General features: G+C 45.5%; 1 protein-coding gene across 2 annotated transcripts in view; it reads left to right on the top strand.

Moving 5' to 3' along the window:
* Positions 1 to 3,935: 3,935 nt before the first annotated feature.
* Positions 3,936 to 15,451, top strand: part of Adtrp (androgen dependent TFPI regulating protein) — a 69,138-nt gene continuing 57,622 nt past the window's right edge. The window contains exons 1-3 of one of the 2 annotated variants that reach the window (XM_063259881.1): positions 3,936 to 4,073; positions 4,674 to 4,894; positions 13,562 to 13,696. In XM_063259881.1, the coding sequence (XP_063115951.1) occupies positions 4,763 to 4,894; positions 13,562 to 13,696 (267 nt within the window). In that variant the 5' untranslated portion in view covers positions 3,936 to 4,073; positions 4,674 to 4,762. Of the gene's footprint in view, positions 4,074 to 4,559; positions 4,895 to 13,561; positions 13,697 to 15,451 lie in introns of those variants that run through there. The other variant, XM_063259882.1, reaches the window with a different exon arrangement.

The raw sequence follows: 15,451 nt of genomic DNA, 5'->3' as shown, positions 1-15,451 counted from the left end.
AGAACTATTGTGGGTGCTGGCGGCCAAGACAACTACAGTCGGTGGGGTTATTTTAATCTTCATCTTCTGCATGACATCTAGGGTTTCTTCCGGTGGTTTATTCAATGCATCCATCTTTAGCTCAATCTGCTGTATATATAAAGTGACAGAATAATGTGAAGGACAATTTAGGCTCCACTAGTATCTTATACATGCCTCTCTTACAGTGCTTATCACATTGTACTACAATTCTTTGCTTACACATCTGTCTTCACCACTTGGCTTTGAATTCCTCCAGGCCTTTGGCTCTGACGTCACTTGTCCCAGCATTCTCCTTCCTTCTGTGGACCCAGCATGTTCTGAGCACAGTATGAATGAGCTGGCTTTTTAGTGAAGCTCAGGAGACTGGTATACCTACTATTCACACATTCATTTATTCAACACAAATGTTTCTTATAGTTATTTAGTTTTGAGCTCATAAATATAAATTATATACATTTATGGTATATATACAGCATGAGGTTCTGAAGTATGTACACACTGTGGGATGACTAAAGGAAGCTAATTATCATATACTTTATTTCACATATTTATTTTTTATGGTGAGGACGCTTAAAATCTCTTAGTAATTTTCAAGAACACAATTCAGCCGCTATTAACTTGTGAACTATGTCAGAGCCACTATGATTCACAGTAGATCTCTCGAACTTACTCTTTCAAACTGAAATTTCTCATTCTCTAACCAACTTTCATCAGCCCATCTCTACTGCCAGCCCCTTGTAACTGACACCATATTCGTATTCTCTGCTTCCACACATTTTGCTTTCTAAAGATTCCTACGGTAAGTGAAATCATGTAATATTTGCTTTTCTGTACCTGTCTTATTTCATTTTACAGAATGTCTTCCTGTTTCATCTGTGTTGCAAATGGCAGAGCATTTTTAAAGCTGAGTACTATCCCAGGGTGTAGATGGCCTAAAACACAGTTTCTCTATCCCTCCACCGGGAAACGTCCCCCGGTGGTCCCGTATCAGAGCTGTTGTGAATAACACTGTGATAAACATTGGGAGTGTGCTTAGCTCTTTGATGTGCTGACTTCATTTCCTTTGGTTGTATATGATTGGTGAGATTGCTGGACCATGAAGTAGTTTTACTTCTAATTGTTTGAAAGATCTCTGTATTGTTTTCCATAATAGCTTTAATAAGTTACATTCCCAGCGCAGTATTGCAGTGTTCCCTTTTCTCTACATCTTCAACAACACTTGTTATTAATAACAGCCATTATGGCAGCGGGGAAGCAGTATCTCTTCATGGTATTACTGCATTGCCTTGATGATTTGATGATTAGCACTTTTGAACATTTTCTCATATACCTGTTAGTCACTTGCAGATCTCCTTTTGAAAAACATCTAATACCTCAGTTCACCAGCACTTCTATTTGCAAACAAAAGCATTTTTCAAAATTCTGCTTCCGTTTGCAAACTATGCATCGGGTGATAAACAGGACCATGGTATCTTCCCCATTAAACACAAATGAAGCCATCTTCCTTAAAATTGTAAGACAAATTAACTTTATAAACCAAGGCACCACTGTATTTAGATCCTCTGTGCATTTTTTAATTGAGTGACTTAGTTTCTTGAAGTGTACAGACTTTGTGCGCAGCAGTCTTCCAAGCTCTAGGAATTCAAACGTAGTACCTATGAGCCCTAAGAGATAGTTACATTTGAAGAAGATGAATTCCTCATAATGAAGCAAACTGTGGAGATGCTCAGGGTATTATGGAAGATGTGAGAAGGCTTTTAAACATGGCCTGGCTGAGGAGAGCTCAGGAAATGGTTCCTAGAGAAGAAAACGGCTGGGATGCATTTTGGAGGATGCTTCTGAGCTAACCAATCAGAATTTGCTGAGGAAGACCTTCGTGGAGAGGAGACAGGAGGAGGAAGACGGTGTGTGTATGTGTGTATGTGTGTATGTATGTATGTGTGTATGTATGTGCGCACATGCATGTTTGTGTGTGTCTGTGTCTCTATGCAGGGTGACATGCCAATGTGGTTGGTATTATTGTCATTTTTGTATTATTGGAGGAATGTCAGGTGTGAGAAAAAAGATGAAGGCAGAGAGAGAGAGTACCAAAAACAAGTGGCAGAGGGCAGTTTATGGCAAGTAATGAACACAGATATCATGCTGTAGGTGGCATTGATGTAATAAAGGGACATAAGCCAAGGACAAACATGATGCTTTAGAAAGAATTACCCCTGACCTTGTGAGGAACAGAATGGAAAATAAAATCAAAATCTAGAAAACCAATTAGAAAGACGATTGCTATGGCACTGTGGGAGACAGAGGAAACTCGATCCAGGGTAGTTGTGGAAGGGTTGCAAGACAGGGACAGGGACATGGGAGGTGACTGGTGGGACTCGGAGGGTAATGGGCCATGAGTGTGGTGGTGAAAACCTAAAATCCCAACACTCTGGGCTGCTGAGACAGCAGGATTGCAATAAATGAGACCTTGTCTCAAAACTAAAAAAATAAAATGTCTAAAGGGCTAGGGATGTATCTCAGTGTGAAAGCCCTGGATTCAATTCTCCAGTACAGAAAAAGAAAAAAGGAGATCACAAGAGTTTAGAAATTACATATTTTTTATATACACATCTTCCTATGCTGTATTACCTGGTGCTATTTATTAAACTAGTTGGATTCCAATGTCAAACACTGAACCTCTTACAAATAAAATTGAATATCGTATGAATACTTAGGTGAGGTCTCATCTGTGGGCTTTGGGCAGATGGAGAGAAGAGCTGTAGTTGGTGGAAAGCCAGGCTCTGCACTGGGCCCACACATTTCAGAGACGTGGCCCTTCTCGTCCTTTCCTCTCCCCCTTTGCCTCAGTTTTACCCTGTACCAATGCTTTTGTGTAAATCTACAACGATGTCTAAAATGAGGCATGCGGTCCTGTTCCAGGCTGGCACCTGATTTCAAAACTTCTGACTCTTTTCTGAATTTTCCGATGGACAATGAAGATATAAAAGCCAGCGGGGCAGGGAGGGTACTGAGAAGGGAAAGTGCATCATTTCTATCACTTCTTTGTAGTTAGTGCACTGCTTATCAGTGCAGGCTGCGGCTCTGCCTCTTGACGAGCTGCCGAGCGCGTCCTTTAGCAGCCTGGGCTTGCTCATCTGACAATGGTGACAACTCACTGGCCTCACAGTGATGTTCAAGGGTCAGATGAGTGAACCTATTAAAGCACTTGGAGCAGTGTTCGGCAGACAAAACCCTTAAACTATTAGCTGCCAGTCTTATTCGTAATTTGAGCCCAGACTGTGGTGTTTGGTCAGGGTTATGTCACCCATGTTCCAGTAGTTTTTGCTTTGGAAAGGATTTGCTGCGGTCTAAATGTTTGTATCCAAGGCTTCGAGGATGTGGTTATGTGATGAGGGAAAAGCCCTCATGTATGAAATTCTTGCCCTTAACAAAGAGGCCCAAGAGAGCTTGTTGGCTTTTTTCTCTAGGGGCGGACACAAGGATGAGACAATGGTCATCTATGAATCAGAAAGTGGGCTCCCACTGGACACTGAATCTGCCTTGGTCTTGGACTTCCAACCTCTAGAAGTATGGAAATTTGTTTCTGTTGTTTAATAAGCCACCCAGAGCGCAGTGTGTTCTTAAGCGGTCCCAACAGACTAACTCATGGTTACCATGCAAACCTTGACTTGCTGGTTCACCCCATTTGCAGAGTCCATGGACTCTTAGGAGAGTGGTTTATTTCTGTTTTTGCTTTGCTCTCCTTGTTTACCCCATGACTCTTTCTCCCAGTCCCTGAGAGCCCTGTTGAAATCATCCATGGCACCAACTGCAGCCTTCCAGCAGCATATTGGGAGCCTTGCTCTGAAGAATTTGCTCAACCCTTCAACTTAGTTGCCCGGGGAAACCAGCCGGTGATGTCACAAGGCATCTCATTTCCAGGTCTCCCTTGGTGCCCTCTTTGTTGAGGCTGAGGCAGGACTCAGTCCTGTGCTCGCCCAGCCTGGCTGTGTCTCTTGGCCGCCAGGATGGTGCTGAGACACTGGGTCTCTTCCGGCTCCACCGGCACTCAGGTATGTGGGCAACTTCTTACCCTTCTTCCTTCTGAGCCCAGAAGTGCCTGTGGAAATAGTGTCAGGTCAGACTCGGGTAACCCTTCTTTCTCTAGTGCAAAAGAACAAAACTAAAGCAAGCGTAAAGAAAAGTCCCTGGGCCTAGAGGACCAAAGGTTGTTTCAGGGACCTTGGGAGAAGATCTTTGCTTTTCTTCAGACCCTAGACACACCCAGTTGTCTCCACCTTTTGCCTTATCAACCTGCAGCTCATTCTCAAAAGAGATAATATTGGAATTGCCTGTTCTGCTCTGATAAAAAGATAGGAGGGCCATGGCAATACTTTCCTATAGACTTTGTGGGTGTTTCATAATAGGTTCCTTTAACTGTGCCACTGCCCCAGTGCCTAGTCAAATAGTGCAAAGTGCAACCCTTGTTTCAAACCTTCTTTCAAGCTCACCACTGAAACTAGTCAATCTGCAGATTATCTACTGTTATCTAAACACAGGTGTCTGCAAACCAGCAACAACCCTTTCACCCACATTGAAAAAGAACCTAATAAAACAGAAGCAAACTCCAGCCCAGGTTGGAACTCTCACTCCCAAAGGGATGTGTTTTACAGCTCTGCGGCCTGCGTAGGACTTGAACCGTGACTACACAGGAAGGGTGTGACTGGACATATCAGCAGTGGCCTGGGCAGAGGTAGCCGTGATGGGGACTTCAACGTGTCTGTACCACTTCATTCTCTTGAACTGGTACATTTTCCTCAATTATTACATCCCGCAGCTTGGAGCTATCTTTCAAGATGGTGCACAGTCGAAGTACTTGACTCTCCTCAATCTGGTGAGTCTAAAAGCTCATTGGGGAACCGATATATCTGTAGTATCAGTGTATCAAGTTTGTACTTTATTCAGTATAAAAATCCATTCTTTGTGTTCCTCTATTGTTGGAGAGTTTTGCTCCCTTCCTAAACAGGGCATGCTGAGAAGACAGTTTAGAAACTATCCATGGCTGCATTTTTGGACTGGCTAATTGTTACATGGTCTTTTGAGAAGAATTGCCTTGGAGCCTGATAGAGGGACCAAATGAATAGTTTCACCTTGGAACTGACTACAGACAGGAGAGATTTTGAGACTAGCTTGGGAAAGTCTGTGAAGAGAAGGCAGAGAGGCGTATGTTGTGTAGGAAGTGTGATTTCCAATGGAGGAATAACGCCATTTTACAGCACACATAGACTAACAGATTTATCTAAGAAAAGCAAACACATTTTGCCATGTTCAGCTCCCACCTCAATTTTTTATAGGCTTGAGCTCTACCTGAAAGCACAGATCACCCAACAGAATGATAGCAGATAAACATTTTGGACTGTTTAAAAGCCAATCTGATAATCCCTAATGCCTAATCAAAAGCCAAATTCCATTCTATCTCACACAGCTGTGGCTAAGCACGGATCTGTCACCTACTCGCATAACCCAGCTCTCTGATTTCTTATTTGAGTTCCCTCACATGCCCAAGAGCTTTTGAACACTTGACCATATCCTGAGGTTGAGCTCGTTTTTGGCTCAATGGTAATCAACCTCCTCTTCAACCTTTCCATCCCATCCAATCTGAACTGCCTCTCCCACTCCAGGGTCAGCACCTCAGTCCTTTCCTGTGCCCTCCCTGTCCGATCCATCCATTTACCACTCACATTCCAGATTCATCTTCCAAAAGCTCAGTATTTTCATGACCTCTTTTTCCAATAAACTCTGCTGATTGAGAAACTCTGTTGGCTCTCTCCTGCTTTATGGAACAAATCCCAACTCGTGATTTTGGAGCTTATGCTGACACTGGTTTCTCTCTCCCCAGAAGGCTGGTTGGTCCTGCACAGAGGACTGTATCTCCTCACTACTGTTCTGTGGGCTTCCTTGCCTCCATAAAATGTCTCCTTCACCAACCACCTGAAACCTTCCACTTTTCCTAAAAATCTTTACTGACAAATTTCAGTCCAAGTTTGTTTTCTTTCTCTGACTTTTTAGAACACCTCCTAGTTACTGTTTATCTATGGAGCACAGTTTTGTCAATCTTTCTCCCCCATGTGAGTCCTAAACTTCCAGTCAGAGCCTGGCTCAAATACAGAAGTTTCTCCTCCCAGGTCTTTGTCAACCCTAACAGTTTACAATTCTACATTGTATTTGCCACGCAGGGCCCCAGTAATGAACACCTGGTCACGTGGCCTGATGACTTGGCTTGACCTGCATTTCTGAGCAATAAACCTCTGCTGACTTCCGCCTTGATACATGAACAGAAAGGGACTGCTCTGTGGTCATTTCTTAAAAGTGTCATTTGAGAGTCGTTTCCCGCCTGACAAAGATGGGCAGAGTATATTTTAGAGGATCATTTGAGGCTTCAGAATGTCCAGCTCTTGAAGTCTCATGGGCTTATGTTTTTTTTGTTTGTTTGTTTTGTTTTTGCTGACATATATTAACTAATGATTAATTAGTTGATAGTCTGATCAAATCATAGAGGCTTTATAACTTGTTGTAACACTCAGGTATTTATTTTACCTCTTTCGTTTCATTTACCTTGGCTTGATGATGTTAGTATCCTGTTAAACAGCTTTGATTTCTAATTGCCTGATTTTAAGTTAAGTTCCTTTTGTGTGTGCGGTACTGGGGAATGACCATAGGTCTTTCACAGAGCTAAATTCCTAACCCTTTTTAAAATATAAATTTAATTTTTTTGAGACAGAATTTTGCTAAGTCACTAAGCTGGGCTCAAACCTATGATCCTTCCTCCTCAGCCTCCCAGAGGGCTGCAGCTCCAGATGTGTCCCACAACGCCTGACCTGTTATGTCCCATTTTGGAGGAGCAAAACTCATCTTAGGGATCATTCAGTCTTTCTCCCTTGCCTCTCCCCCAAAAAAATACCTCAAGGGATTAAAGAGAAGACAGAAGGGCCCACCTGCAGGGTTGGTGGCTGCAGCACAGAGCCACCAACAGAGCAGTGCCAGTTAAGGAGAGAGGAGCACAGCCTCTGTCTCATGTAGAGTGAGCTGACTCTGACGCTCTGGTACGAGGAGGGAGGAGTGTAGCCAGGTGTCTGCAGCCCCCAGCGACGGGCTTGGCTCTCAGTTCCACCTCACCCCTCTGTGACCTGGGCTTAACACTTGTTCAGGTCTTTCATTTCCACTTCTGTCAAGTAGAAATTAAAATAGTACCTAACCGCAGTGTGGCTGCGAGAGGAACCCACCTGTCAGGTGGGAGACACCGCGGTGGGTGGAGAGAGAAGACGGGAGCAGAGGGAGCGTTGTTAGAGACAGCGCAGCTGAGCAGGGGACTCCCCAGATGCCCATCTCGTCACTGAGCACTGGTTGGGGCATGACGGATCCAGGCAAGGGTCACTGGCCACCTTTGTGCATTATCCTGCCTTGTGCAGCGAGAAAAGAACCCTGCGGGCCACTGTCCTCCCTACAGTAGCTGCCAAGTCGCATGCTCTCATGCCTGAGGTGCTCTGGAGGCACAGTCAACAGAAAGGGAGCCCTGGACACAGCGTGGAGAGCAGGGCACCCCAGGGGACTCATGTTGGTGCAAGCCCTCCAGTGTCTTCCTCCTCTGGCACCAGCCCTGACCCCCGGGGAATGTGAGCCTTGGGAGGCGAGGCGGGAGGTCAGTCAGCCACCGCAGTGCAGTGTGCAGAGCTCGATGGGTTTGTTGAGGTTTCCCCTTGTTAAAAATAAACTTCCTTCTGAAACTCTGTTAGAGTTGGTGCAGCATAACTGGGATCTCCAGGGGAGATTCTGGGTCCCCCTTCCCCCCATTCTCCCCATCCTCACTTTGGCCACAGAGATGAGATATTTCCCTTGGTTCTCCCTCCAGTGGTCCAAGATTCAGGCAGCTCTGATCTCCTCGTTCTCTAAACTCAAGGACGGTGACTCAGGGCCAGGGCAAGGGAAGTCCCGGAGAGACTCCATTGGTTCAAACTCCAGAGCAGCTCCTATGGAGAGAGACAGGGGTCCCCTCTGTACCCTGGAACGCACTTCAGTGCTTGGATGAAAGTGCTTAGTTCTCGCCATCAGATTAATGTAGTAACACAGGCAACTCTTCCCCTTGTCAAACCATGTGACTGTGTTTTAGCTCTCAGATGGCTTACAGGATAAGAGCCAAGAGCACTCTGGGAAGGGTCACCACCAGCTCCTAAAATGAGGTGGCTGGAAAACATTGAGCAACCACGACAGACAGTGTTTGCTTCACACACAGCACGGAGATAAGTGAGGGGAAGCTGAGCCGTCTGCTCTCTGGCTCTGTGACCTGACTTCTCTGTGCCTCAGTTTACCCATGGGTAGTGCTGAAGAACCTGGATCTTCTCACTGCCCCAGCACTGAGGTTCTTACTCCTCAGCTTCCAGGAGAAAGAGGATTAGCTTCCAATGGCTCACAGATGGCTGACCTTCTAGACCTGACCAGCATCAGGAAGCTGTGTCTTCGAGGTCCTGGGCCCTCCTTGAGGCACCCGTGCCCAGTACCTAACTGAGCTGAGTACAGAAGCTCAGCTCTGGGGCAGCTCTGAGGGGTCCATCATGCAATCAGTGAGGACACAAAGGATCTCCTTCCCTCCTCTCCTCTTCTTCTTCCTCCTCCTTTTCTTTCTCTTCCTTTCCTTAGTTCTAACAAGAGACTGAGAGCCAGCCTTGACCAGTGTCATGGGGCCTCATTCAATTTCAGGGGCCTTATTGGCTGCCTATGATGTTGGCTGAGTACCCCGATGATCAGGATGATCAGTTTATAACTGATCTGAGCCACTGCCGAGGAAAGCCCAGCTACCCTGTGACCCACTCTACCTGAAGACATCCTGCCCCTGTCCCAAAGCGTCATCCGCTGCACAGCACCAGCCAGCATCCTTTCTCCAGATTACCCCAGCATATTCTTTTTTTATTTTGCCTGATTGTAAACAATATTATGTTTCTGTTTTAGATTTTCTTATTAGTACATGGTTTGCAGTCCATAACATTTCCATTGCTGACGTGGAGCTGGTGCACGTGTGAAGCATACCATAATTCCCTTTTTCATCTCCTGTCCTTTTCCCCATCCCCTCTTCCCTCCATTGCTTTTTCTCCTCCCTGTTACTCTGTGTTCTTCACACCGTGTCTTCTCCCATGTTCTTTATCTCATTCTTTTACCCCGGGTCCTTCTTCCAGCCAAAGCACAGGAATCGTGCCTGGAATAGCACATCGCACAACGGGGTAGACAGACTGGGAGAAAGCTCCCCATGCCAGCTCCAGAGCACACCAGTCTCTCCACCAGGGTGAGAGACAGCGCTCCCTCCCCATTTGCTCTCCCATTCGGGGGCCATCTGTCATGGCAGGGTTGCTTCATTCTGAAGCAGAGGAGTTAAGGAAGCCCCGGCCTGGCTGAGTCAGGCCCAGAATCTCCAGCTGGAGGTTGGTGGGTTCTTTGACTCATGCAGCTGGAGTTTGTAACGTCTTGCTCAGGGAACTTCTGGACTCTCCCACTCTGGAATAATTTTTTTAATCAAAGAAAGTCTCATTTCCTGGGGGTAATTTAGGAGGGTTCTGGCATTAAGAGGAGACCATAAAGTCAATGATTTAGAAAGGTTACATTTCTATGATTTTAAGATTTGGGGGAGAGATTTGTGAATATAAAAAACTAAAGAATCCTTAGCTACCGTTTCTTGAATTGCATTAGTTATAAAAAATGTAAATCTAGCTGTCACTGGCAGTGAGTTTGTCTGCTAGCAACAGGAGTGTAAGGCAGCTAACAAATTTAGAACAGTAGCATTTCGGGAAAAAGCCCTGAATCCTTCACTGGGGCAGAATCAAGGAAAAACCAGGAGAGATGAGGAATGCCAGCGCCACGGTGCTGAAGTAAACTCTGAACAAGGCGACACAACACAGGAAGTTTGCTCTCCTGGGCACCCAAAATAGTTGAGAGATGAAAATGACAGTAATTTTGTGACACGATTCTTCAGCGCAGACTAGTTGTCGCTATTCTATTTTAATGCTGCTGTGTAGTTTGCTAGGGTTGCCATAACAAAAATGGATGACTTGACAACAGAAATCAATTGTCCCAGAGTTCATTCTGAGGCTGGAATCTGAGACCCAGAGGCTACCAAGACTGATTCCTTTCTCCTTGGCTTGCAGTTGGCGACCTGTCCCTGGGTCCCCACGTGGTCCACCCTCTGGGTGCACCTGTGTCCTCACATCCTCTCTGTTTTTTTGTTTTGGTCTTTTTCGTTTTTATTGGTACCAGGGATCGAACTCATGACTGCCTGCTTGCAAGGCAGGCGCTTATGCCGCTGAGCTAAATCCCCAGCCCCCTCACATCCTCTTAATACAAGAATGAGAGTCATATTGCCTTAGCGCCTACCCGTATTAATTAGCTTAGTTATCTCTCGAAAGGCTCCAGTGGATATTAGGACTTCAATATGTAAATTTGCAGGGGGGGCACACCCAAGCCCAAGCCCACCGCAGCTGACCTTTCCTCCCTGCATTCTTTCTTCTACGCATGTTTTGTACCCATTGCGCTGCATTGTCTCTGGAGAAAGAGCAGGCCATTGTCCATTCAGATAAGCTTGTCTGACTTGTCTTTGACTTCACCTTTCTCCTACCTCCAAAGTCTGTGGCCTGTCACCCTCCCCTGCTTAACCCCTAGGACTTGCTCTGTGCCTCCGTTTGCCCCAGGCCTTATCTATGTCTTTTTCTCAGAAAACCCTAGCAGCTTCCTTGGGTGCCCAGGTAGGGGCTCCCGAAAGAGTCCTTGGATGATCCACCAGTGCAAGGTAGGATTGGTGGCAATGAGGTTCCCTTTCACACAGTTGATATCTGTGGAGCCAGTTGGCACGTTCCTGCAAGATAGTAGCGCATGCAGGGGTTGGGGTGAGGAGGAGGAGGAGCTGTGATTGGTGAGTCTGCATGGGGGAGCCAAATTTGATTGGTGACGAAATTCTGGAAGAGCTGAGTAATGCGGTCTTTCTCCTAACCTGATTTCCACATTCTGTGCCTGGGAAGATCAACAGAAAGCCTGATCTTGACTCACGATGACTTGAAGAAGCTCTGGCATAAGGACAGGAGTCATGTGGACTTCACATGTAGATGAGGCGGCCTCTCCCCTAAAAAGGGAAGGCCTGGCGGATGCTCAGTGTGTGATTAATTTCCATGTTCAGGGAACAACAGAGGCCTCTCTGTAGGGGCCCAGGCCCATGCCTGCTTACCCTGAATGCAGCAGCAGCTTGGCATGGCTCAAGCACCTGGCAGAGAATGCAGGGGTGAGGTGAGAGCTCCCTGGGCAGGGCAGGGAAGAGCAGGAGGCACCTGCTTCTAGCATCCTTGTGCAAGTGACCTCTAGTCCAAATCCTAAAACCCTCAGGGGCTGAATGTCAAAAGCACCAGAGTGATGACTATCGGTGGGTTGGCAAGTCCTGCGTGACATTTAAAACTGTCACCCAGCTCCCCCCACACAGTCTCCTGGTGACAAGATTCCTCTCCTCTTAGGCATCATGTGGTTCTTGTCCAGTTCTGATTTCTGCTGCTTGATCACTCTCTGCTACCTTGGCAGCTCTTTGGATGAGGGTGCTCCCTCTCCCACCACCTCTCACAATCTCAACCCTATGAGGATTCAACTGCCTGGGGTCCATCGGCCAGACTTCTCCAGGGCCTGCCTGATGCGAATTCCAGGTGCAAGGAGCTTCTCAACTTCCACTGCCCAGACTTAGAAGGTGTGGGAGGGTTTTTAAGTATCCCAAAGCCTAGCCTGTACCCCAGAACCATTACTGCAGACCCTCTGGGGCTAGAAAGCAAGGATCAGTATTATTTTAAATTTGTTTTTAATTCTTTCACCTGGATACATCATGTCTCTTCTGACGCAGTGCTTTTCGTCAGTTGTCCTTAGGAATCTGATGATTTTCTAGTTAAAGTCTGGCCCAAGGACCAAACTCCGAAGCTATGAAATGTTAGGCAAGTTTGTTGGTCTCACTTCACCTCACTTTTCTTGTCTGTAAATTGGGGATGGCAGGACTTAATGGTAATGCTTATTTCATAAGGTTGCGATGCCATTGAAAAGCTCCATTTGGTGTCCAGCACATGACACATGGTGAATGTTAGTCATAAGAGAGTCAGGAAGGACTTTGATAAAGTTACTTCTAGTACACTGGTCCTAGGACTTTAGCCTACATGGGGTCACCTGAAGAGATTGTTAAAAAAAAAAAATCACCTCATGCACACTTTTCCTGAGATTCCGATGCCATAGTCCAGAGTGAGGTGCAAGCGATCTGGGTGCTGGGGATCCGGGAAACCAGCTGTATCCTGTCTCATCCCTCCACAGCTCAAGGTCAACTCTGAGAGATCTTTCTGAAGTCCAAACCTTAGCACAACATCCAACATAGTCAGTCACCTCCTCAGCTCTCAAGTTCCAGAACTTTGTGCTTGAAAGCAGAGTCCAGGCTGTCTCTTATCTACGTTCAACAGTTAGCATGGATTCTGATGTGAACACAACTCAGAACCAACCCAAACTTCACATAGCAGTGCCCCCCCCGGGCCTTAAGTTAGAAGCCAGAGATTATGAAAGGCCCTAAGACTGAGCAAAGTTTTTCCTTCCAAGTCATGTTGCAGGTTGTGCATCTAAATCCAAAAGCCTGACATTTGAAATGCTTCAAATTCCAAAACTTTTGAGCATTGATGTGATGCCTGAATGGAAAATTCCACACCGTGAAACTCAGTTCCCTGCACAAAATTATTTACAAATATTGTACAAAATTACCTTCTGGTTATTTATAGGAGAAGGACAATACTTGAACAAAGATGAATTTTGTATTCAGACTGACATCCCATCCCCAAGATGTTTTACTGTGTATGTGAAAATGTTTTAAAATCTGAGATACTTCTGGTCCAAACATTTTAATAAGGAACACTTAATCTGTACTTCTTTAAAAAAGACTCGGCTTCTCTTTTGCTTCTCCTTGAGGATCTGACAGTACTGAGCAGCTCACCAGAGCCTGGGCTCATCTGCTCTGTCCTCTGGACCCCTCAAGTGGTACGGCGGTCTTCCCTGGCTCTTAACCCCGAGGCTGACTTTCTTAGTGAGACTTCTGCCCTGGGCCTTTTGCTTAGTTTTCTTCCTAGGAAGCCACTTAACTATTTCCACCCTTATGCCTCACTATTTGGTTTCTGCTGTTTGGTTTTTCCCACTTCTGTGCAGCCAAGGTATCTTTCATCTAATTCTATCCTCCATTTTAGCTGAGTCTTTATTTTGTTTCCATTTTAGCTTAAGTCCATTACACTAAATACTGTACACATTAAGATCCCCTAAATGAATTTCCTCAATCAGTTTTAGCGAGCTAGGGCAGGAACCAATGAGCCAGAAGCCCGGGCTTTGAATCTGGCTCTCCACCAGAACAGCCTAGCATCTCTCTCCTTCTCGAATCAGCATTGGTCCCAGAGGGCTGGGGCTTTACATCAGTGAAGAACGTATTAATTAAAGCAAATGAAAGTGCCCTCATTTGTTGTAATGAATTTAGCTCTTGCAGGCTGTTTTCTTCGGGGTCGCCTTCCTGGATGATGTGCTGAAAAGAATCAAAAAGAGGAAAGACATCAAGTTCATCACTGCCTTCAGAGACCTGTTTTTTGCCACCTTGGCTTTTCCAATCGGCACAGTAAGTCACTGAGATGCTGCGTCTCCCATAACAGAAATGTATGAATGGGAAGTGCTTTATGGGGCTGCAAGACTGCTTGGGAATCCATTATTGTAGCCAGACTTGCTAAGTGTTCAGTCTGAGAGCTTCACTTTGGTGTCCAGGGTGGACAGGAAGCATGTATATTACCAGTCAGCTTTATCATTCAGTTTTGTATCTTTGGGAAGGCTTGGTGCAAGGCCCGTATTACCGCCTCAAAGGGAATTTTGAAGGACTCTTCTTAATAAAACAGTTGACCCTTCATATCTGTTGGGTTCATGACCACTAAATCAACCAACCATGGGTCAGAAATGCTCACATAAATAAATAAATGTAAAACCATCTTCATAAAAAATTTTAAAACTGACACATTTTTTTCATAACTATTTAAATAACATGTGCATTGAAAGTAACCGAAGGGATAGTTTAAACTACAGTAGGATGTACATGGGTTATATGCAAATCTTAGGCCATTTTATACAAGAGTCTTGGACATTGATGGTTGGTATCCTTGGGAACCCATCCCCCATGGACTCTGAGGAATGACCAACAACTAAGTGATGATTTCCCTTTACACATCTTGTTTTCTTTGTTATAATAAGTTTATGCTACCTCTACAAATGGAAACCATCCATAAGAAAATAAAATGAACAAAAGATACGAGACTCAAAGTTGGCACATGAGAAAGACAGTCAAGGCACTTAGTGGGCACCTCGTTCACTGGGCTGAATGAATGGACATCGGGAAAAAGCAAGGCGTATGCCGGGGACAGGATGCTGGCAGCTGCTGCCAGCCATGTGTCTGTGCAATCATCGCTGTCTCCCTTCACTGCCTGGAATGGAAATACACTGAGGTCAAGCCTGCTGGCTGCCCGATGGGACCTAGGGTTAGAAATCACTACCTTCATCCACCTGTCATTGTCCTGCTTCCTGTGATCTTCAAAACTAAACGCAAAATGGGTCCTTGCAAAGGCTAACAGGTTCACAGCTAACAGAACCAGCTCTGGCATTCCAGGTTTGCTTTGCAGAAGACCACCCCCTTAAAGCCTTCCAAAGATTAAATTTTTCTAACAAAGAAGTTCATTCCTTTTTTAAGGTTAGGAATTAAGCCTACGAAATTTCAGAACATAGGAAAATCATAAGATTAATCGCTACCTCCCCCCACCCTGTGTGGGCACTGACTTTGTAACACAAAGGACAGAGCTTCTGACCAGACATCATGGAGAACAAGAAACAGAGATGAATGCAAAGTTCTGAGTGGGTAGAGATGGATGCTTGGTGAGGTAGCTTGTGAACAGTCCCGGAAGCTTGACCTCTCATGTCCTCTCCCAGCCTTCTTGTAATGCCTCTGTGTGTGTGTGTGTGTGTGTGTGTGTGTGTGTGTGTGTGTGACTAGGGAATTGTCTTAGTTTTCTCTCAATCTTGAGATAAAATACCTGACACCCAAAAATTAAGGAAGGAAAGATTTATTTAGCTCACAGTTTATGGAGGTTTCAATCCATAATCAGCTCACTCCAAGGCAGCATGGCATGGTGAGGGGCAACAGTTCCAGCTGGCTGAAGACAGCAGAAGCAGCAACAGCATAAACGGGGAAAACAAGCTTCTCCTCCTCCTTCATATCATAAGCAGGCTGCCCGCCCTCTAACATGGATGTAGCATCACACCAATCCATGTCCTCCTCTTGCCCAGAATGAGGATGTTTACAAAGTGAGAACTCTGGCTCCCTGCTAAATCCCTA

Source organism: Cavia porcellus, unplaced genomic scaffold (genome assembly GCF_034190915.1).
Source record: "Cavia porcellus strain 051 isolate PalLab524CR breed Dunkin Hartley unplaced genomic scaffold, mCavPor4.1 scaffold_13, whole genome shotgun sequence".
Lineage (NCBI taxonomy): Eukaryota > Metazoa > Chordata > Mammalia > Rodentia > Caviidae > Cavia > Cavia porcellus.
The sequence above is the reverse complement of the archived record's forward strand: the minus strand, read 5'-3'. Positions and strand labels throughout refer to the sequence as shown.